At 39.0% G+C, this 25058-nt stretch overlaps 3 protein-coding genes across 3 annotated transcripts in view; all 3 read left to right on the top strand.

The window, feature by feature from the left end:
* The window catches only part of LOC127946330 (tripartite motif-containing protein 16), a 73832-nt gene that overhangs the window by 25300 nt on the left and 23474 nt on the right, over positions 1 to 25058 (top strand). The window lies entirely within an intron of this gene.
* LOC127946333 (tripartite motif-containing protein 16) lies at positions 1520 to 8978 on the top strand. The gene is made up of 6 exons (XM_052542844.1): positions 1520 to 2148; positions 2294 to 2389; positions 2469 to 2699; positions 3171 to 3330; positions 7616 to 7663; positions 7891 to 8978. Exons 1-6 carry the CDS (start codon positions 1579 to 1581, stop codon positions 8403 to 8405), a joined length of 1620 nt encoding a protein of 539 aa, XP_052398804.1. The 5' UTR covers positions 1520 to 1578; the 3' UTR covers positions 8406 to 8978.
* Positions 15813 to 23585, top strand: LOC127946332 (tripartite motif-containing protein 16-like). The gene is made up of 6 exons (XM_052542843.1): positions 15813 to 16459; positions 16791 to 16886; positions 16966 to 17196; positions 19724 to 19883; positions 22432 to 22479; positions 22685 to 23585. The coding sequence occupies exons 1-6, from the start codon at positions 15887 to 15889 to the stop codon at positions 23197 to 23199; spliced, it is 1623 nt and encodes a 540-aa protein (XP_052398803.1). The 5' UTR covers positions 15813 to 15886; the 3' UTR covers positions 23200 to 23585.

Below are 25058 nucleotides of genomic sequence, written 5' to 3' on the forward strand. Positions count from 1 at the left end.
GGTCAGAGATTGTGGGCAGAAGCACAAATCTTCCCATCAACTTTGTAATTATAAATCCCGTCTTTTGCGTAGGAAGTGGCCTGTTTTGTGCGTACACAATGTGAGACCCCTGGTCTGAACACACAAAGATCCAGCGGCTTTCCTAAAGGACCTTGGCCAAGTATGGACCCTGTCGACCAGCTACTCGAATTATGACGGGGAGTTCACCTATTGAGGAGTATATCACTCAGTCCTGTGAGTTATCTTTTAGGATACCTTTTGATGAGGTTTCATTAAAAGACATATTTCGTTATGGACTAAATGAATCTATAAGATCACGGATGTGTAGCTTTGAAATACTGTGTCTTCATCATATCAAGTGAACTGGTGCCGTTACTGTTTAGGTCTGGTCTTCTCTTATGGTATGTAGACTCGGAGAAAGGGAAATATAGAAACAGATGTTACATTTTCCTCACGGAGCACACAAGCAGGTGAGAATAGATGGTGTAAGACTTATTTGAATATTGTGTAAAAAACAGTGATCCAATCAGGTTATCCAGATAGAGAAGTCACTTGATGTTGCCAAGTCTAAATGTGCCATGTCCTGATTCACTGATGATCAGATACAAAGTTAATATTTCAATAATTTCACAACACATTTGCATGTGTACTGATTCATCACAATAACTGGAATCCATTTGCAGCTTTATTAGAAACGTGGTCTTAGAAGAAGTGGTCAGTGCACAGGTAAGGCAGTAGAGCAGGGCAGAAAGAATCATAAACAGTTACCAGGCGTGTGGTCAGGGCAGGCGGCAATCAAACTACAACAATAATCCAATATAAGGTTAACAGTCCGAGGTGCAAGCAGCAAAAGATCGGTAACAAAGGCAGGCAGGGTAATAACAATAGGCAGTCCAAAAATACAAGAAACAAACACTCAGAAATGTTCACCAAGGCAAATTCAAGACTTTGCAAAGAGCCTAAGCGTGGGCCTGCTATAAATAGCTGGGTTAATGAGCTTCAGGTGTCAGAGGGTGATCAGTACCAGGCACTGGGCTTATGGGAAATGTAGTGCGGGAGGAATTATCAAAACTCCAGTGGTGGAGCCCACTGATGGCCCAAAGTAATGTAATATAATGTTTAATGCATTTTATAATGTTGATAATTTATATCAATATGGTATGTTTAATGCTAAGTTAAAAACAAGTTTGATAAAAAAAAGCAATCTAAAAAGCAGTCAGAATAAATAAACTGAGTGACTTTGTTACTAACTACAGTTTTTATTATATAATATGTGATCAGTAACAAACTACAATTTGTTAGTAATCCACACAGAACTGCTTAACAGTGGATGGTGGTTGGTCACGTTTTCAAGGCTATTGTCCTGCTTCTTTTTCGCTGGTACTTTTTGAGTGTTTGTCTGAAACTGACATCTAGTAGACATTTCATTATGTACAGACTCACACACACACCTGTTTTACACACGTCACTCAAACACAAACATAAACACAGGAAACCAGAATCACATGACTTAAAGGAAAGAGAAACTGAAGTGTAGTTGAGCTGTTCTGTGTTGTGTCTCTGTATTTAAGCAGTAAAATGGCAGAAGCCAGCTTTTCTCAGGATGAATTCATGTGTCCAGTGTGTCTGGATCTCTTGAAGGATCCAGTGACCATCCAGTGTGGACACAGTTACTGTAAGAGTTGTATTACAGACTACTGGGATCAGGAGGGTCAGATGACAATCTACAGCTGCCCTCAGTGCAGAGAGACCTTCAGTCCAAGACCTGCTTTAGCTAGAAACACTGTGCTGGCTGAACTGGTGAAGAAACTTAAGAAGAGGAAACGTCCTGCTGACTGTGACGCTGGAGCTGGAGATGTGCAGTGTGACGTCTGTGTTCGAAGAAAATACAAAGCTGTCAAGTCCTGTCTGATGTGTCTGAACTCTTACTGTCAGAATCACCTCGAACAACATGAGAGTTGGTTTAAAGGAAAGAGACACAATTTGACCGAAGCCACTGGACGACTGCAGGAGATGATCTGCCAGAAACATGAGAAGCTTCTTGAGGTTTTCTGTCGCACAGATCAGAAATGTATTTGTGTGCTGTGTATGGATGACCATAAAAACCACAACACTGTATCAGCTGCAGCACAGAGGACAGAGAAACAGGTTTTTAACACTAGTGATCAAGTTAATACTCAGTGTAATACTCAGACTTCTGTATAGAGCCGGAGATTAATGATGCAGAAACACTTATGATGATTTAGATCCAGTAGTTTTCTGTGAGATTCACTATCATCTGTTTGTCCTGCAGAAGCAGCTGAAGAAGACGCAGAAGACGCTCCAGCAGAGAATCCAGCAGAGAGAGAAAGATCTCCAGCAGCTGAGAGAGACTGTGGAGTCTCATAAGGTGAGTCTGGAGAAGAAGAGAAGTTTGTCTCCGTCTCAGTTCAGACTCACTGAAGCTGAATCACTGTGTGTCCTAACAGCGCTCTGCACAGACAGCAGTGGAGGACAGTGAGAGGATCTTTACTGAGCTCATCCGCTCCATTGAGAGAAGCCGCTCTGAGCTGATACGACTGATCAGAGATCAGGAAAAGACTGCAGTGAGTCGAGTTGAAGGACGACTGGAGCGACTGGAGCAGGAGATCAATGATCTGAGGAGGAGAGACGCTGAGCTGGAGCAGCTTTCACACACACATCACATCCAGTTCCTGCAGGTAACACAGATCTAGAAGAACAGGATCAGAGCGGACTTGATCAGATCCTGCTGTGACAGAGACTCACAGAGAAACATTTCATGAGTCTCTTATTATATAATCATCAGTCAGACTCTCATCTGATCATCTTCTTTTGAAAAAAAAAATGTTTATTCTAATCTCTGCCTTTCCTGAGCAAATCTACTCAACCCTACAATCAGGCTCCATTGATGTGCTTGAGCTGTTAGATGGACATTTATGTTTTTAACTGATGTTTTATCCAAACTATTTCCTAGAAGGTTTACTTATAGTGTAATTGGCAAATACTAGAATCTGCAGCTCTAATGTGATATAATGAATATGAATGAAAGTGCTGGATTGAGGTGAGTTACTAAGGATCAGTCAAGTCAACAAGAGCCGCACAAATCTGATGTTCCTGAAGGTTATTGGGTGAAGTGTGGAGCTCATGAGTTTGATGTCTGTTTTCTGTAGAGTTTCCAGTCTCTCTCAGCACCTCCTGAATCTACAGACGTAAATGACGATCTCTTCAGTTCTCTCGTCTCTTCTGATGCTCTGAGAGAATCTGTTCATCAGCTGAGAGACAAACTGGAGGATTTCTGCAAAGAGCAGCTCAAGAAGATCTCAGACAGAGGTAAAGTAACCTTGCAAGCACGATGTCAGACACTGTAATATGCTCTGGTCCCCTCCCTGCTTACCGTGGTGATGAGATGCATAGCAGATTGTCATCACTCAATGGCTGGATGTCTAAGTGGTGCCCACAGAATAACATAGGTTTCATAGACAATTGGACGAGCTTTTGGGGCAGACCTGACCTGTTTAAAAGAGATGGTCTTCATCCCTCCTGGGGTGGCGCCACTCTTCTGTCTAGAAATATGGCAAATAGTCTTAGTGTTTATATTTGACTAACTGGGGCCCAGGTCAGGAAGCAGACAGACTGGCTAAACCGACCGTCTGCTAGCTGCCTCCCGTCACAGAGGTCAGTTAATTCTCAGCACATAGAGACTCTTTCACCTAGATATCACACTATAGAGACTGTGTCTGTTCCCCGAACTAGAAAATACAAAAAACGTCCAAACCAAGTTAAGGTTAACAATTTAATTGAGGTTCAACAAATAAAAAACAAATGCAATATGGATAAACAAATGATAAAGATTGGCTTATTGAATATCAGATCCATTTCTACGAAAACACTTTTTGTAAATAATATGATAACTGATCATAATATAAATGTGCTCTGTTTGACAGAAACTTGGCTAAAACCTGATGATTACATTATTTTAAATGAGTCCACCCCCCAAGATTATTGTTATAAACACGAGCCGCGTCTAAAAGGCAAAGGGGGAGGAGTTGCTTCAATTTATAATAACGTTTTCAGGATTTCTCAGAGGGCAGGCTTCAAGTATAACTCGTTTGAAGTAATGGTGCTTCATATAACATTATCCAGAGAAACCAATGTTAATGATAAATCCCCTGTTATGTTTGTACTGGCTACTGTATATAGGCCACCAGGGCACCATACAGACTTTATTAAAGAGTTTGGTGATTTTACATCCGAGTTAGTTCTGGCTGCAGATAAAGTCTTAATAGTTGGTGATTTTAATATCCATGTCGATAATGAAAAAGATGCATTGGGATCAGCATTTATAGACATTCTGAACTCTATTGGTGTTAGACAACACGTTTCAGGACCTACTCATTGTCGAAATCATACTCTAGATTTAATACTGTCACATGGAATTGATGTTGATAGTGTTGAAATTATGCAGCCAAGTGATGATATCTCAGATCATTATTTAGTTCTGTGTAAACTTCATATAGCCAAAATTGTAAATTCTACTTCTTGTTACAAGTATCGAAGAACCATCACTTCTACCACAAAAGACTGCTTTTTAAGTTATCTTCCTGATGTATCCGAATTCCTTAGCATATCCAAAACCTCAGAACAACTTGATGATGTAACAGAAACTATGGACTCTCTCTTTTCTAGCACTTTAAATACAGTTGCTCCTTTACGCTTAAGAAAGGTTAAGGAAAACAGTTTGACACCATGGTATAATGAGCATACTCGCACCCTAAAGAGAGCAGCCCGAAAAATGGAGCGCAGCTGGAGGAAAACAAAACTAGAGGTATTTCGTATTGCTTGGCGGGAAAGTAGCATATCCTACAGAAAAGCATTAAAAACTGCTAGATCTGATTACTTTTCTTCTCTTTTAGAAGAAAACAAACATAACCCCAGGTATTTATTCAATACAGTGGCTAAATTAACGAAAAATAAAGCCTCAACAAGTGTTGACATTTCCCAACACCACAGCAGTAATGACTTTATGAACTACTTTACTTCTAAAATCGATACTATTAGAGATAAAATTGCAACCATTCAGCCGTCAGCTACAGTTTCGCATCAGACAGTGCACTATAGACCCCCTGAGGAACAGTTCCACTCATTCTCTACTATAGGAGAGGAAGAATTGTATAAACTTGTTAAATCATCTAAACTTACAACATGTATGTTAGACCCTATACCATCTAAGCTCTTAAAAGAGGTGCTTCCAGAAGTCATAGGTCCTCTTCTGACTATTATTAATTCCTCATTGTCATTAGGATATGTCCCCAAAACCTTCAAACTGGCTGTTATTAAGCCTCTCATAAAAAAGCCACAACTTGACCCCAGAGAACTAGTTAATTATAGACCAATCTCGAATCTCCCTTTTCTGTCCAAGATACTAGAAAAGGTGGTATCCTCACAATTATATTCCTTCTTAGAGAAAAATGGTATATGTGAGGATTTCCAGTCAGGATTTAGACCGTATCATAGTACTGAAACTGCTCTCCTTAGAGTTACAAATGATCTGCTCTTATCATCTGATCGTGGGTGTATCTCTCTATTAGTGTTATTGGATCTTAGTGCTGCGTTTGACACAATTGACCACAACATTCTTTTGCATAGACTTGAACACTTTGTTGGCATCAGTGGAAGTGCATTAGCATGGTTTAAATCGTACTTATATGACCGCCATCAGTTCGTAGCAGTGAATGAAGATGTATCATATCGATCACAAGTGCAGTATGGAGTACCTCAAGGCTCAGTTCTAGGGCCGCTACTCTTCACGCTTTATATGTTACCCTTGGGAGATATCATCAGGAAACATGGTGTTAGCTTTCACTGTTATGCTGATGATACGCAGCTCTATATTTCCTCGCAGCCCGGTGAAACACACCAATTTGAAAAACTAATGGAATGCATAGTCGATATAAAAAATTGGATGACGAGTAATTTCTTACTGCTAAATTCAGAAAAAACAGAGGTGTTAATCATAGGGCCTAAAAACTCTACTTGTAATAACCTAGAACACTGTCTAAGACTTGATGGTTGCTCTGTCAATTCTTCGTCATCAGTTAGGAACCTAGGTGTGCTACTTGATCGCAATCTTTCCTTAGAAAGCCACGTTTCTAGCATTTGTAAAACTACATTTTTCCATCTCAAAAATATATCTAAATTACGGCCTATGCTCTCAATGTCAAATGCAGAAATGTTAATCCATGCATTTATGACTTCAAGGTTAGACTATTGTAATGCTTTATTGGGTGGTTGTTCTGCACGCTTGGTAAACAAACTACAGCTAGTCCAAAATGCAGCAGCAAGAGTTCTTACTAGAACCAGGAAGTATGACCATATTAGCCCGGTCCTGTCCACACTGCACTGGCTCCCTATCAAACATCGTATAGATTTTAAAATATTGCTTATTACTTATAAAGCCCTGAATGGTTTAGCACCTCAGTATTTGAATGAGCTCCTTTTACATTATACTCCTCTACGTCCGCTACGTTCTCAAAACTCAGGCAATTTGATAAAACCTAGAATATCAAAATCAACTGCGGGCGGCAGATCCTTTTCCTATTTGGCGCCTAAACTCTGGAATAACCTACCTAACATTGTTCGGGAGGCAGACACACTCTTGCAGTTTAAATCTAGATTAAAGACCCATCTCTTTAACCTGTCTTACACATAACATACTAATATGCTTTTAATATCCAAATCCGTTAAAGGATTTTTAGGCTGCATTAATTAGGTAAACTGGAACCGGAACACTTCACATAACACCGTACTTTCTACATCATTAGAAGAATGGCATCTACGCTAATATTTGTCTGTTTCTCTCTTGTTCCGAGGTCACCGTGGCCGCCAGATCCAGTCTGTGTCCAGATCAGAGGGTCACTGCAGTCACCCGGATCCAGTACGTATCCAGACCAGATGGTGGATCAGCACCTAGAAAGGACCTCTACTGCCCTGAAAGACAACGGAGACCAGGACAACTAGAGCCCCAGATACAGATCCCCTGTAAAGACCTTGTCTCAGAGGAGCACCAGGACAAGACCACAGGAAACAGATGATTCTTCTGCACAATCTGACCTTGCTGCAGCCTGGAATTGAACTACTGGTTTCGTCTGGTCAGAGGAGAACTGGCCCCCCAACTGAGCCTGGTTTCTCCCAAGGTTTTTTTCTCCATTCTGTCACCGATGGAGTTTCGGTTCCTTGCCGCTGTCGCCTCTGGCTTGCTTAGTTGGGGTCACTTCATCTACAGCGATATCATTGACTTGATTGCAAATTAAAACGGACACTATTTCAACTGAACAGAGATGACATAACTAAATTCAATGATGAACTGCCTTTAACTATCATTTTGCATTATTGAGACACTGTTTTCCAAATGAATGTTGTTCAGTGCTTTGGCGCAATGTATTTTGTTTAAAGCACTATATAAATAAAGGTGATTGATTGATTGATTGAAAGTCCTGGAGATTCATCTGCTCTCAGAAACCAATTGATCATCATGAAGAACATCATATTAGAAATGTCTTAGGAATGGATGGAGGCTCATGAGAATCACACTGTTCATGTCTGTTGATTTCCACAGTCACAATCACCAACATTGTTCCCAAAACCAGGAACGACTTCCTACAATGTAAGTCAGTAAGAAAACAAGCAGAAAACCTCACTGAGTGTGATCATGTTCTTCTTGTAGAAGGTGAAAGAAGAGTTTTAGAACTGATGATGTAAATGATGATTAGCACTGATATCTGTTCATCTGTACTGAGACACTGATGATACACTGAACATGAAGAGTTCAGCTACATGACAAGATCAAACCGATTCATAATTCCTGATTCTGATGTGTTTTATCTCCATCAGATTCCCGTCAGTTCACTCTGGATCTGAATACAGTTAATAAACGACTCCGTCTCTCTGAGAACAACAGAGTGATTACTGTCACTAACACAGTCCAGCCGTATCCTGATCATCCAGACAGATTTGATGTGAATCAGGTGTTGTGTAGAGAGAGTGTGTGTGAACGCTGTTACTGGGAGCTGGAGTGGATTGGAGGTGTTCGTATATCAGTGTCATATAAAAGCATCAGCAGGAAGGGAACAAGTAATGAATGTTTGTTTGGATGTAATGATCAGTCCTGGAGTTTATTCTGCTCTCATTCCAGTTACTCATTCATACACAATAAGACATGGACTGATCTCCCTGTAAAGTCCATCAGCAGGAGAATAGGAGTGTTTGTGGATCACAGTGCAGGAACTCTGTCCTTCTACAGCGTCTCTGACACAATGAACCTCATCCACACAGTCCAGACCACATTCACTCAGCCGCTCTATCCTGGGTTTGGTGTTTATAAAGGATCATCAGTGAAAGTGTGTTAGAATCAGAATAGACGGACATGATATTTTACCCATAATGCTTTTAGTTGCATGATAAATCAGTAACAGTAGATGTTACAGAGTCTCTTCTTTTCTCTTCATGACATTAATACTGCAGCGGAAATTATTTCACTGAAATAACATGTCAGAATAATGTGTGTAACAAATCTTCATATAGACAGTAACGTCAGTGTGTGTGTGAGTCCCGCTGAGTTATGATGCGTTTCTGTCCTTTTCTCGAACTGTGGGTTTTTTCACACTTGGTTCAATTGCCTCGTCCAAACCCGAGCTTGATTGCTCTTTGGGCAGTATGAGCGATTTATTGATTGAGTGATATATAGTGAGTGTGTGAGTGGAGCAGTGATGATACAGGAAACTGATCCAACACAAAATATATTTCTTTATTTACATAATTTTGTAGGAAATATTAAACATGAACATATATCTGGTATACGTGTCTGAAATTGATTCTAATATACAATACAGTGAAAAATACAATACAAGCATCTCATACTACAAGTGCATCTCAATTAATTAGAATTTCATGGAAAAGGTCATTTATTTCATTAATTCTATTCAAATGGTGAAACTTGTGTATTAAATAAATTAAATGCACAGAGACTGAAGTAGTTTACTGTAAGTCTTTGGTTCTTTTAATTGTGATTATTTTGGCTCACATTTAACAAAAACCCAGCAATTCACTATCTCAACAAATTAGAATATGGTGACATGCCAATCAGCTAATCAACTCAAAACACCTTCAAAGGTTTCCTGAGCCTTCAAAATGGTCTCTCAGTTTGGTTCACTAGGCTACAGAATCATGGAGAAGACTGCTGATCTGATAGTTGTCCAGAAGACAATCATTGACACCCTTCACAAGGATGGTAAGACATAAACATTCATTGTCAAAGAAGCTAGCTGTTCACAGAGTGCTGTATCCAAGCATGTTAACAGAAAGTTGAGTGAAAGGAAAAAGAGTGGAAGAAAAAGATGCACAACCAACCGAGAGAACCACAGATTATGAGGATTGTCAAGCAAACTGGATTCAAGAATTTGAGTGAACTTCACAAGGAAATGACTGAAGCTGAGGTCAATGCATCAAGAGCCACCACACACAAACGTGTCAAGGAATTTGGCTACAGTTGTAGTATTCCGCTTGTTAAGCCACTCATGAGCCACAGACAAGGTCAGAGTCATCTTACTTGGGCTAAGTAGAACAAGAACTGGACTGTTGCCCAGTGGTCCAATGTCCTCTTTTCAGATGAGAGCTTTTGCATTTCATTTGGAAACCAAGGTCCGAGTCTGGAGGAAGGGTGGAGAAGCTCATAGCCCAAGTTGCTTTAAGTCGAGTGTTAAGTTTCCAAAGTCTGTGATGATTTGGTTTGCAATGTCATCTGCTGATGTTGGTCCATTGTGTTTTTTGAAAACCAAAGTCACTACATCCATTTACCAAGAAAGTTTGGAGCACATCATGCTTCTTCCTTCTCCTGATCAGATTTTTGAAGACACAGATTTCATTTTCCAGCAGGATTTGGCTTCTGTCCAAACTGCCAAAAGCACAAAAAGTTGGTTAAATGACCATGGTGTTGGTGTGCTTGACTGGCCAGCAAACTCATCAGACCTGAATCTATGGGGTACTGTCAAGAGGAAAATGAGAAACAAGAGACCGAAAAATGCAAATGAGCTGAAGGCACTGTCAAAGAAACCTGGTCTTCCATACCATCTCAGCAGTTCCACAAATCGTCTTGGAAATAAAGCTTCAATTAAGCTATATGTGCATAAATGCTAAAACATTAATTCAATAGAATATATGGGAATAATACTAATATTTTGCTTCACTTTTATGATGTCATGAGTGATCCTGTTCTCTATTATAGATAAGTTATATTTACAAAGTTTGTCCAATTCATACCAGTGCTAATATTGACAGCAAATTTTAGTTAGTTTTAACTATTTATCATAGTTTTTGACTAAAATGCCATTTAGTTTTAATCATATTTTAGTAATCTGAATTATTTTGGTTTTAGTCCAGTTTTAATAGACTAAATATCATACGTTTTTAGTTGACTAAATCTACAGTAAATTTAGCGGGCTTAAATCTAATGGATTTAGTTACAGTGCTGCAATGGCAGGACACAGACAAGCGTTATAGATCTAATTGCAAGCTTTTATTAAAACACAGCGTGGTCAAAATAGGCAAGGTCCACAAATAGGAAAAATAGGAATATCCAAGGGCGAAACTGAATCGTAATCCAGAAACGCGCAGTGTTCAGGGCAGGCAGCAAACCATTCACAAAACACAAGGCACCGGTCCAAGGGTAAAATCCAAATGGGCAATCCAAAGTAAAAAGACAAAACAAGACAAAAAAAAAAAAACAAGGCAATGGCATTGAACAAGGCAATGACAAGGAAAATGCTTAGTAGAGTCTGCATCAAGTTCTGTTTGGCATGGCTATGCTAATATGGCTGCCAAACAGGAAGTAACCATAGAGCAAGCAGAGGAAGCAATAACAAGTCACGTCAAGTCACCTTTATTTATAAAAGATTGGCGACAGGGCCAAGAATCAAAACTCCATCAGTGACAGAATGGAGAAAAAACCTTGGGAAAAACCAGGCTCATTGCTAGTTTAGTCTCTGACCAGACTAAACCAGCAGTTCAATTCTAGGCTGCAGCAAAGTCAGATTGTGCAGAAGAATCATCTGTTTCCTGTGGTCATGTCCCTGTGTTCGTCTGAGACAAGGTCTTTACAGGCAATCTGTCTATCTAGTTGTCCGGGTCTCCGCTGTCTTTCAGGGCTGTAGAGTAGAGGTCTTTACGGTTCCAAAAATTCATGTCCGAACCCGAAAGAGACCCGTAATGTACTAGACCGAACCGACCCGAACCCGTCTAATCACCTTTAAAAAGGTGAACCTGGACCCGTGTAGATCCGAGAAATGCCTACCCGGACCCGACCCAACCGGGAAGACATAGACCCGACTGGACCCAATTGTCACATATTCCACCTTATATTGCTATTACAAGTCAATAAACCAGTTGCGAAAAATAAAGCTTTTTGTCTTACCTAATTTAAGGAGCCGTAGTCTCTCTTCCTTGTACCTGACTGCCTGTGATGCATTACAATCCTCCAAAAAGAAAGTTATCCATGTTATTCCTCTCGTTATTCTAAGTCCATGCTTAATCCACTCATTATTTCAGCTTTAAAAGTCCACTTGATGTCACGGTGACGGATGACAAATGCAACTGTGCACATGTACATTCTGACTCGAGTTAACTCGCTTAATAAACTTCGACTGTTTGCCCTTTTGAACTATAATAACAATGCCATGTGCAGTGCCATGGCTGCTGACATTATATATTTGCTATCATCTCGGTATTCTCTGCTCTGTGTTGAGTCTGAATCTGACCACTAAAACTTTAAGATTTAACGCTTCATTTATATTATTATAAAAATGGGAGAAAATATAAAGCATAGTTTGGCAGCCTAAAAATCCTTTAACGGATTTGGATATTAGAAGCAAATTAGTGTGTTATGTGTAAGCCAGGTTAAAGAGATAGCTCTTTATTCTAGATTTAAACTGCAAGAGTGTGTATGCCAACAATGTTAGGTAGGTTGTTCCAGAGTTAACACGCTAAATAGGAAAAGGATCTGCTGCCCACAGTTGATTTAGATTTTCTAGGTATTATCAAGTTTTAAGAATGCAGCAGATGTGGAGGACTATAATTTAACAAGAGCTCGTTCAAATACTGAGGTGCTAAACCATTCAGGGCAGTAAGATTTTAAAATCTATACGATGTTTGATAGGGAGCCGGTGCTGTGTTGACAGGACCGGGCTAATATGGTCATACTTTCTGGTTATACAGTAGTAAGAACACTAGCTGCTGCTTTTTGGACTAGCTGGAGTTTGTTTATTTAGTGTTCAGAACAACCACCCATTAAAGCATTACAATAATCTAATGTAATTTAGATATAGTTTTGAGATGGAAAAATGCAGTTTTACAAATGCTAGAAATTTGATTTTCTAAGGAAAGATTGCTTTCAAATAGCACAACTAGGTTCCTAACTGATGACGAAGAATTGACAGAGCAGCCATCAAGTCTTAGACAGTGTTCTAAGTTATTACAAGCAGAGTTTTTAGGTCCTATAATTAACACCTCTGTTTTTTATTGTTATCCAGCTTTTTATAGAGACTATGCATTTAATTAGTTTTTCAAATTGGTTCAAATTGGTTCGCCGGGCTGCGAAGAAATATAGAACTGAGTATCATCAGCATAACAGTGAAAGCTGACACCATGTTTCCTGATGATATCTCCCAAGGTTAACATGTAAAGAGTGCAGAGTAATGGCCCTAGTACTGAGCCTTGAGGTACTCCATCTGCTCTTGTGATCGATATGATACCTCTTCATTCACTGCTATGAATTGATGGCGGTCAGATAAATATGATTAGAACCATGATAATGCACTTCCATTAATGCCAACTAAGTTTTCTAGTCTATGCAAAAAAAAAATGTTGTGGTCAATAGTGTCGAACGCAGCACCAAGATCCAATAAAACTAATAGAGAGATACAACCACGATCAGATGATAAGAGCGGGTCATTTATTACTTTATGGAGAACAGTCTCAGTACTTTGATACGGTCTAAATCCTGACTGGAAATCCTCAAAGATAAAATTTTTCTCTAAGAAGGAATATAATTGTGACGATAGTACCTTTTCTAGTATCTTGGACAGAAAAGGGGGATTTGAGATTGGTCTATAATTTACTAGTTCTTTGGGGTCAAGTTCTTAACACAGTTTTTTGAAGAACTTTGAAGGACAGGAGAAAATGAAAAAGAAAAGAAAACAGCGATAGGCATGAATTTCAACGCTAATGACAAGCTAACGAATGCTAATGCAATGCAGATGAGCTGCACTTGAAGATTTAGGATAAAAGAGAATGAGCAAATTAATCAGATAAGACTGACAGATAATATCAGAAATATAGTGGGAATTAAATTATCTTTTATCACTTCAGCTCTTTTGAGTCGAAAAAAAAAACCTATTCTAGAATTTTTGTTTTGTTTTGAGATGCACCTGTAAGTATAGTAATCAGGATGCAGTATTTCTGCACTTTGTAAGGCTGTTGTCCTGCTTCTCTGTAACTTGTACTGTATTCTTTGGTTGTATGTCTGAGATTGACATCTAATAGACAAATAATGCTTCACAGACCCGAAATGCCTGTTTTACACATATGACTCAAACAGAACCAGGAAACATGAATCACCTGAGTTCAGGGAAGGAGGAACTGAAGTGTAGTTGAGCTTTTGTGTGTTGAGTGTCTCTATATTTAAGACCTCTCCGGGTCTGAATCTTACACATGTATCCTTATAGTTGTCGACAGGTTCTCTAAGAGATACAGATTTCTCCCTATCAGAAAACGATCTACTGCCATGGAAACACCATTGCAGTTATTCAAAATTTTTTCACAATTTCGCCATCCCTGAAGACATTACCTCTGTTCGTGGGCCCAATTCATTTCACTTCCTTCTTCCAACTCCTCTGAGTATCAGTAAGCCCCATCTCTGGATATCATCCACAATCAAATGGCCAGACTGAATGAAAGATTCAGGACACCAAGCCCAAGCAGACACTCATCGCAGAGCCACTCTGCAATACCAACTTTGTGAGAAGGTTTGGTTATCCACGTGGGACATTCGTCTCCATCAACCTTGCCGCAAGCATAATCCCCGCTTTATTGGACCATTCACCATCAGGAGGCAGATCAATGATGTCAGTCTGATATATAGGCTATATAGATATAATACAAGTTTGATTTTAAGTAATCTAGAAAAACAGTGAGAACACGTTATCTAAAATTAGTAACCTAGAATATATTATTGAGTTTTTAGTTTTTTAGTTTAATTTAATAAAAAAAGCAAACATTCTTATATTGAAGATTCATTGCACACAAATTGACATATTTCAAGAGTTTTTTGTTTTAATTCTGATGGTTACAACTTACAGTTAGGGAAATTAAAATTTCAGTATCTCAAAAAATTTAAAGCTGTAAGTCATAACCTTCATTAAAACAAAGCAACTCTTGAAATATGTCAATTTGTGTGCAATGAATCTTCAAGTACGTATCCAGACCAGATGGTGGATCAGCACCTAGAAAGGACCTCTACTGCCCTGAAAGAAAGCGGAGACCAGGACAACTAGAGCCCCAGATACAGATCCCCTGTAAAGACCTTGTCTCAGAGGACCACCAGGACAAGACCATAGGAAACAGATGATTCTTCTGCACAATCTGACTTTGCTGCAGCCTGGAATTGAACTACTGGTTTCGTCTGGTCAGAGGAGAACTGACCCCCGACAGCCTGGTTTCTCCCAAGGTTTTTTTCTCCATTCTGTCATCGATGGAGTTTCGGTTCCTTGCCGCTGTCGCCTCTGGCTTGCTTAGTTATGGGTCACTTCATCTACAGCGATTTCATTGACTTGACTGCAGATAAATGCACAGACACTATTTAAACTGAACAGAGATGACATCACTGAAATCGAGCATCGCGTTAGTTCAGTCAGGCCACGTTAGTCACGCTTGCATCAGCTGATAGTCAGCTGTTCCTTACGTGTACCAATCCAGTCTTGACACCTATCACCTGCGGTCTATTTAAATTCCCATTATTCAGTGTCTCTCCATCGCATTGCTGCTTGCAATTAACTTCCTCCTCCAACCCCAACTCCACCAACTGAACCTGTTATCCGATCTAACTTTGTTCTTTCTTGACAGTCTCTTCATTGGAAGCAGTCTCTATCACATTTTGTTTACAACTCATGTAATTGTGAATTGTAATTATGTATGCTTATAATGGTTCTGTTCTGTACCCCAGGGGGGTTTGTCTTGCTGCTCTCCCCACTCTGTCCAAGCATGGCTGCATGGACAGGCATGTGGAGTGTTGCCCAGAACATAACCATACCGCCAACACTAACTGTATGCAATTATAATTGTCATAAATATACTTGACAGAAGTGGTCCTGATTGAATTCAATGATGAACTGTCTTTAACTGTTGTTTTGCATTATTGACAAACTGTTTTCCTAATGAATGTTGTTCAGTTGCTTTGACGCAATGTATATTGTTTAAAGCGCTATATAAATAAAGGTGACTTGACTTGACAAGAAAGTTTGCTTTTTTATAATTAAATTACAAATATAACTCTTTCTAGGAAATATATTTTTTAGATGGACCTGTAAGTATAGTAATCAGGATACAGTATTTCTGCACTTTGTAAGGCTGTTGTCCTGCTTCTCTGTAACTTGTAATCTTTGGGTGTATGCCTGAGATTGGCATCTAATAGACAAATCATGCTTTATAGACTTGAAATGCCTGTTTTACACACATGACTCAAACAGAACCAGGAAACATGAATCACCGGAGTTCAGGGAAGGAGAAACTGAAGTGTAGTTGAGCTGTCGTGTGTTGTGTGTCTCTGTATTTAAGCAGTAAAATGGCAGAATTCAGAATTTCTCAGGATGAATTCATGTGTCCAGTGTGTCTGGATCTCCTGAAGGATCCAGTGACCATCCAGTGTGGACACAGTTACTGTAAGAGCTGTATTGAAGGCAGCTGGGATCAGGAGGATCAGAAGAAAGTCTACAGCTGTCCTCAGTGCAGACAGACCTTCAATCCAAGACCTGCTTTAGCTGGAAACACTATGCTGGCTGAAGTGGTGGAGAAACTGAGGAACACCAAACTTGCTGCTGACTGTGACGCTGGAGCTGGAGATGTGCAGTGTGACGTCTGTACTGGAAGAAAATACAAAGCTGTCAAGTCCTGTCTGATGTGTCAGGAATCTTACTGTCAAACTCATTTTGACCATCATCAGGAAATTCATTTGCGTAAGACACACAAAGTGATTGAAGCCACTGGACGACTGCAGGAGATGATCTGCCAGAAACATGAGAAACATCTGGAAATGTACTGTATTACTGACCAACAATGTATTTGTGAGCTGTGTACAAAATATGAACATAAAAACCACAACACTGTATCAGCCGCAGCACAGAGGACAGAGAAACAGGTATTTAACACTAGCAATCAAGTTAATACTCAGTGTAGTGATCCAACAGTCAGATTGTTTTCTGTATAGAGCCGCAGATTAATGGAGAAAAACTTTAAATTTGAAGCTTTATGTCTGTTTCAGTTTCACTTTTATAATACTTACACTTGTAGCGTGAAAGAGGTTTTGATATTTATTAATAGATGTACAATAGTGGTAAACCATCAATCATCCCTTCAAGAGTTTGAACCTACAGCTCTTATCAGTTCCACTTTTACTGGATTCATCTGTTCATGATGATTTAGAGCCAATAGTTTTCTGTGAGATTCACTACCATCTGTTTGTCCTGCAGAAGCAGCTGAAGAAGACACAGAAGACACTCCAGCAGAGAATCCAGCAGAGAGAGAAAGATCTCCAGCAGCTGAGAGACACTGTGGAGTCTCATAAGGTGAGTCTGGAGAAGAAGAGAAGTTTGTCTCCGTCTCAGTTCAGACTCACTGAAGCTGAATCACTGTGTGTCCTAACAGCGCTCTGCACAGACAGCAGTGGAGGACAGTGAGAGGATCTTTACTGAGCTCATCCTCTCCATTGAGAGAAGCCGCTCTGAGCTGATACGACTGATCAGAGATCAGGAAAAGACTGCAGTGAGTCGAGCTGAAGAACGACTGGAGCGACTGGAGCAGGAGATCAATGATCTGAGGAGGAGAGACGCTGAGCTGGAGCAGCTTTCACACACACATCACATCCAGTTCCTGCAGGTAACACAGATCTAGAAGAACAGGATCATAGTGGACCTGAGTAGATCCTGCTGTGACAGAGACTCACAGAGAAACATTTCAGGAGTGTCTTATTATATAATCATCAGTCAGACTCTCATCTGATCATCTTCTTTTGAAAGAGACACCACTTAAAAAATGACTTTCAGCTCTGAAAGTCTCTTTCTCCTAAGCTCTTTCTTCTTGAAAATATTTGGCTGTCAAACACCACTAGCGCCATCACTACCCTTCAAGGGTCCTTTTGAAATTTCTCTAACTGCTCTAAAGTTATAAATTTTCATTCTAATCAATGCCTTTCCTAAGCAAATCTGCTCAACCCTACAATCAGGCTCCATTGATGTGCTTGAGCTGTTCAGTGGCATCTCGTGGGTTTAAAAATAGAGGATGCACACTAATTGTATTGGTCTGGGATCCCTGCCGATTATTATTATTATTATTACTATTATTTGCTTAACCACATTAAAATGGCTTTTTGGTTGCTTTTAGTAAGAAAACGTAAAGAAAATGACACACAGTAAGATAATATAATATAATATCACTTACCCGGACTATCACTTAAAGCAAACATTCATCCCTTCTCACGGTCTGTGTTTAAAGAGAGCTGTGTGTTGCGCCATTTAATTAAGCTGACTGTTGTAGCCTATATTATCTTAGACATGTTTTCACTTTATTTAAAATTTGTATTTATACTATTTGTATGAGAACTTGGTAAATCTGATGGCAATCAAATATTCAATATCGCTACTCAGCATAAGTACTTGGTACATTATCAGCGCAGCGGGAGACATTCAAACTAATATCACACAATTTTTCGCCTCTATGATGATTGGTTGATACCAGAAGGATGGCTAGCCTCCACTACAAGGCTTCATGTACCAAAATTTATTGTGAATTTTGTTAACATTAAATCAACCTCCTCCCATTTTTACCTCAAAATCATGGTGAAGCAGTGCCTCCCCTGCCTTCCCCGACGAGTCGCCACTGGAGCTGTTTGATATACATTGATGTTTTTAGTAGAGTTGTTACAATTCCGATACTAGTATCGGAAATATCACGATACCACAACAAAATTCTGGCATCGGCATCGGCGAGTACATGAACTCATATACCGATCCGATACTATTTTCAAGACCTAGTTATGACCGCTAGCTTTGCCTAACCGCTGCACGGTTCTTCTTCGCTGCTCAGAATGCATTGCAAACACAGGAAGTTGTGCTGTGTTGCCACAAGCAACCCCTGTTTAGAGCAGCAAAGACAAAATGAAAACGTGTTAGCAGCACTGATCTATATATGACTGGATTGCTCATCGCTTTCTAAACTGCCAACAGACAGTGAAGCCGCCTATATATTATAGATCAGTGGTTAGTGGTATATCCACTGTTTAGCAGTATTTCAGACTGGACCAACCAGACAGTAAAACTGCGACTAGGGATGCCACAAGTACTGGCACTTCACTACCAAGTCGGTGCTGAAAATGTAAAAATGTGATGATACCAGCGTCTCTGTAGTACTGGTTAGTACTCTGTAAGTTTGAGTATATTCGGTACCCGCAGCTGCGTTCAGACGCTTCCGTGTTAGTCTAAGCGCAAGGCTCCAGACTGTAGCCGAATATATACTAGTGTCTGAGAATTTTAAACTGCAAAATACTATTTAAATATTACTCCTGCAAATTCTACATCTCTGTGGGTGATGGGCGCAAATGTGCGGGAGCTCGCTGTTTTGTAGTCTCATGCCGTGTGTCACTATATGAGGACTTGAACGCATATACCGTCACTTCATGAGAATTTACCGTTTCATTTGAGAAAACGATCATATCATAAACACAGTCACTCAAAGATCTTCATGGCGAGTAAATTGACAATATATTAAGCTACTGTTGTAGCCTACAGTAGATTTAGCTATGTCTCTATGCAGTAATAACTATGTAGTAATATGTAGTAATACGTGTCTATTAATAATAATAATTATGCCTAGACGGTTGCTTGTTTTTTACCTGTTTTGTTGTAAAGAGATTATCTGATTAATATATATATTTTTTATATTCCTAGACTTATTTGTTGGAGTTTTTTATACAGCTATATTGTAAAACTAAAATATCTTTTTTAGCTTGCAGTGTTTAGATTTTTGTTTCAAGTAGTATAAACAGCTGTATAAACAGATACACACTAAGGTATCGGATCAGTACTCTGTATCGGCCGATACCCTGAGCCCAGGAATCGGAATTGGTATCAGGAAGAGAAAAAGGGTATCGGAACATCTCTAGTTTTTAGCAGATCTTTATCCAAACTATTTCCTAGAAGTTTCACATATAGTGTAAGTGCCAAATACTAGAATCTGTAGCTCTAGTGTGATATAATGAATATGAGAGAAATGAAGCTGATGCAGTGAAAGGGGCTGGATTGAGGTGAGTTACTAAAGATCAACTCAACAAGAGCTGCACAAATCTGATGTTCTGCAGGTTACTGGGTGAAGTGTGGAGCTCAAGAGTTTTGATTTCTGTTTTCTGTAGATTTTCAAGTCTCTCTCAGCACCTCCTGAATCTACAGACGTAAATGACGATCCCTTCAGTTGTCTTGTCTTTTCTGATGACCTGAGAGAATCTGTTCGTCAGCTGAGAGACAAACTGGAGGATTTCTGCAAAGAGGAGCTCAAGAAGATCTCAGACAGAGGTAAAGTCCTGGGGTCTCATTTATAAAACTCTAAAAAAGCTATATTTTGCGTACGCCCAAAAGTTTTCAGATGTATAAAACCATGCGTACGTCAAAACCTGCACAAAAAAATCTTTATAAATTCCAGTCAGGGGAAGATTGTGCATACGTTCATCTCCACCTCGTCTCCTCCCCGAAATCACCAAATATGGAGCTAACAACACCTAGTTTTACTATGCATAACCTCATCTGCATATCATTTCCATGTGAATTCCCATGCACGTGACACCATGTTTAACATGGAGACAGTAGGTAAATAGTATCCTAGCTATGTTTTAGAATAAATATATAAAAATATCCATTAAAAATTGTTTTAAGTAGTTCTCAGATATATTTTAGATGATCTCATTCTTTTACACTAACCATAATTTCAAATTAATGCATGCAGTTTTGCTGATAAGATACAAATATTTTAGCTATTTTAGTGGAAACAGATAAGCCCATATTTATTGCAGTGTATAGTCTGATTCGGCGCATCACTGACAAAGTATTGTAGAAAGATGACTTTACACAACATTAACACCTCTGTCCAGCAGTGTCCACCATAATATCACAGTAAATGTGCGTCATCAATCATTGTTCTCGCTAAAATATTTATCATAACATGTGATCTGTGTAGTTTAAATTTAATTATTGTGCACCTATAGCACTCCTCACTGTCATAAAATAACATCACAGGAAAATTATGTTTATTGTTAATTAAATTATGTAATTATAAACCTGATTCCAAAAAAGTTGGCACATTGTGCAAATTGTGAGTAAAAAAGGAATGGAATAATTTACAAATGTCGTAAACAAATTTTATTCACAATAGAATATAGATAACATATCAAATGTTGAAAATGAGACCTTCTGAAATGTCATGCCGAATATTGGCTCATTTTGGACTTCATGAGAGCTACACATTCCAAAAAAGTTGGGAAAGGTAGCAATAAGAAAAAAAAGTTAAATGTACATATAAGGAACAGCTGGAGGACCAATTTGCAACTTATTAGGTCAATTGGCAACATGACTGGGTATAAAAAGAGCTTCTCAGAGTGGGAGTGTCTCTCAGAAGTCAAGATGGGCAGAGGATCACCAATTCTCCCAATGCTGTGGCCAAAAATAATGGAGCAATATCAGAAAGGAGTTTCTCAGAGGAAAATTGCAAAGAGTTTGATATTATCGTCATCTACAGTGCATAATATCATCCAAAGATTCAAAGAATCTGGAACAATCTCTGTGCGTAAGGGTCAAGGCCGGAAAACCATACTGGATGCCCGTGATCTTCAGCTCTTAGACGGCACTGCATCACATACAGGAATGCTACTGTAATGGAAATCACAACATGGGCTCAGGAATACTTCCAGAAAACATTGTCTGTGAACACAATCCACCGTGGCATTCACCATTGCCAGCTAAACTCAATAGGTCAAAGAAGAAGCCATATCTAAACATGATCCAGAAGCGCAGGCGTTTTCTCGGGGCCAAGACTCATTTTCAATGGACTGTGGCAAAGTGGAAAACTTTTCTGTGGTCAGACGAATCAAAATTTGAAGTTCTTTTTGGAAAACTGGGACGCCATGTCATCTGGACTAAAGAGGACAAGGACAACCCAAGTTGTTATCAGCGCTCCGTTCAGAAGCCTGTATCTCTGATGGTATGGGGTTGCATGAGTGTGTGTGGCATGGGCAGCTTACACATCTGGAAAGGAACCATCAGTGCTGAAAGATATATCCAAGTTCTAGAACAACATATGCTCCCATCCATACGTCATCTCTTTCAGGGAAGACCTTGCATTTTCCAACATAACAATGCCAGACCACATACTGAATCAATTACAGCATCATGGCTGCGTAGAAGAAGGATCCAGGTACTGAAATGGCCAGCCTGCAGTCCAGATCTTTCACCCATAGAAAACATTTGGCGCTTAATAAAGAGGAAGGTGCGACAAAGAAGACCTAAGACAGTTGAGCAACTAGAAGCCTGTATTAGACAAGAATGGGACAACATTCCTATTCCTAAATTTGAGCAACTTGTCTCCTGTCCCCAGACATTTGCAGACTGTTATAAAAAGCCACACGGTGGTAAACATGGCCTTGTCCCAACTTTTTTGAGATGTGTTGATGCCATGAAATTTAAAATCAACTTATTTTCCCCTTAAAATTATACATTTTCTAGGTTTAAACATTTGATATGTCATCTATGTTGTATTATGAATAAATTAGTGACATTTGAAACTTCCACATCATTGCATTCTGTTTTTATTCACAATTTCTACAGTGTCCCAATTTTTTTGGAATCGGGTTTATTTTTTATAAATCACGATATGTGCGTGGAAAATTATGTACGTATATATTATACCCATTTTGTGTGTACGCAACGTTTATAAATGAGACCACTGGAGATTCATCCGCTCTCAGAAATGAGTCCATCATCATCTCATATCATGAATAAAGTATTAGAAATGTCTTAGGAATGGATGCAGGATCATGAGAATCACTCTGTTCATGTCTGTTGATTTCCACAGACACAATCACCAACATTGTTCCCAGAACCAGGGACGACTTCCTACAATGTAAGTCAGTAAGAAAACAAGCAGAAAAAGTGTGTTCATGTTCTTCCTGTAGAATGTGAAAGAAGAGTTTTATAACTGATGAAGATGGTAATGATGATTTGCACTGATATCTGGTCATCTGTACTGAGACACTGATGATACACTGAACATGAAAAGATCAAACAGATTCATAATTCCTGATTCTGATGTGTTTTATCTCCATCAGATTCCCGTCAGTTCACTCTGGATCTGAACACAGGGAATAAACGCCTCCGTCTCTCTGAAAGCAACAGAGTGATTACTAACATCGGCACAGATCAGTCGTATCCTGATCATCCAGACAGATTTGATGTGAATCAGGTGTTGTGTAGAGAGTGTGTGTGTGAACGCTGTTACTGGGAGCTGGAGTGGAGTGGAGGTGTTCGTATATCAGTGTCATATAAAAGCATCAGCAGGAAGGGATTGGATAATAAAGGTTTGTTTGGATTTAATGATCAGTCCTGGAGTTTGGACTGCACTTCTCCTAGATACTCATTTGGACACAATAACATAAAGACTGATCTCCCAGTACAGTCCATCAGCAGTAGAATAGGAGTGTTTGTGGATCACAGAGCAGGAACTCTGTCCTTCTACAGCGTCTCTGACACAATGAGCCTCATCCACACAGTCCAGACCACATTCACTCAGCCGCTCTATCCTGGGTTTTTGGTTGGTTCTTCATCATCAGTGAAACTGTGTTGATGAATCAGAATAGATTGGCGTGATATTTTACCCATAATGCTTTGAGCTGCATGATAAATTAGTAACAATGAGATGCTATAGAGTCTCTTTTTTTTCTTCATGAAATTAATTGTTTAAATTACATGACATAATTTAATTTTTGCAACATATAATGACACAATTTAATTTAATTTGCAACATATAATCATTGCTGTTAATAATGTTCATTGTCTGTTTGATTTTGTCTTTAACTGAATTTTACTGTGCATTTCTGCCATATGTACATCAATTTGACGTAGTCACTACTGACAAGCTACTACTGAATATATTATAGAAACTTATTTTCCTGTAAAGCTACTATGAAATAATTTGTATTGTGAAAAGCGCTACACAATAAATATTGAATTAATACTGCAGCTGAAAATCTGTCAGTGACATAACATGTCGTAATAAATGTGTGTAATAAATCCTCATATAGACAGTAAGATTAATGCTTGCACACTTGATTTGATTGCCTGGTGCTTCATTTATGAATCTTTACCTAGAATTCGTCCTAAAAGTGTACGTTCACACAAAAGCTAGATTCTGCGTACGCACAAACGTTTTCATATTTATAAAACCATTCGCACACCACAACCTGCGCAAAAATCCTTTTATAAATGGCAGTCGGAGAAAGATTGTGCGTACGTGCATTTCCTCCCCATCTCCTCCCTGAAATCACTATGTATGGAGCTTGCAACGTGTAGTTTTACTATGCATAACCTCATCTGCATATCATTGCCAACAATTTACATTTCTAAAATAACCCAGTATCCTTTTTATGTTTTAGAATAAATATATATAAAAATCCATAAATACAAAATTGTGTAAAATACTTCTCGGAGAAGATTTTTAGAAAGGAGTTGATTCATTCTTTTACACTGGCCAAATAGTAGGCTATTTTAATAGTTTTAAATAAAATAAATGTATGCAATTTTGCTGATAATGCTTCATTTCCTTGTTCTCCCTAAAAAATATTTTCACATAACGTGAGATCTGCAATTTAGTTTAATCAAAAAATATCACATCCACTACAAATATGTCTATTCATATAATCTTTAACTTCTGCATATTGACTGTTTGTGATCTCAGTGCTCATCTCCATTAATGAGTGTCATTTTTAATCGAATTATTTATATCAAAATGAAAACTACAGTTTTTCACAGTAGTAAAAGTGTGCGTACGCATGGGTCAGAGATTGTGTGCAGATGCGCAAATCTTCCCATCAACTTTGTAATTATAAATCCCGTCTTTTGCGTAGGAAGTGGCCTGTTTTGTGCTTACACAATGTGAGACCCCTGGTCTGAACACACAAAGATCCAGCGGCTTTCCTAAAGGACCTTGGCCAAGTATGGACCCTGTCGACCAGCTACTCGAATTACGACGGGGAGTTCACCTATTGAGGAGTATATCACTCAGTACTGTGAGTTATCTTTTAGGATACCTTTTGATGAGGTTTCATCAAAAGACATATTTCGTTATGGACTAAATGAATCTATAAGATCACGGATGTGTAGCTTTGAAACACTGTGTCTTCATCATATCAAGTGAACTTTAGTAACTGTTGGTTCTGGAAGTCTTGACAAAAATATTTCAAACCTGTAATCATTATTTTATGTAAATTATATATTGATTATAAAACAGTTCATAAAACTGAGTGCATTGTTCTAACAATGTTTTAGCAGGTAGTTTTATTTTTGCAAACGATTCCTGATCTCCTGAAATGGATCGGTTGTGCTCGGGTTACTGTTTAGATCAGTTCTTTTGTTATGGTATGTAGACTCGGAGAAAGGGAAATATAGAAACAGATGTTAAATTTGAATGACGGAGCACACAAGCAG

The sequence above is a fragment of the Carassius gibelio genome, chromosome A24 (assembly GCF_023724105.1).
Source record: "Carassius gibelio isolate Cgi1373 ecotype wild population from Czech Republic chromosome A24, carGib1.2-hapl.c, whole genome shotgun sequence".
NCBI lineage: Eukaryota > Metazoa > Chordata > Actinopteri > Cypriniformes > Cyprinidae > Carassius > Carassius gibelio.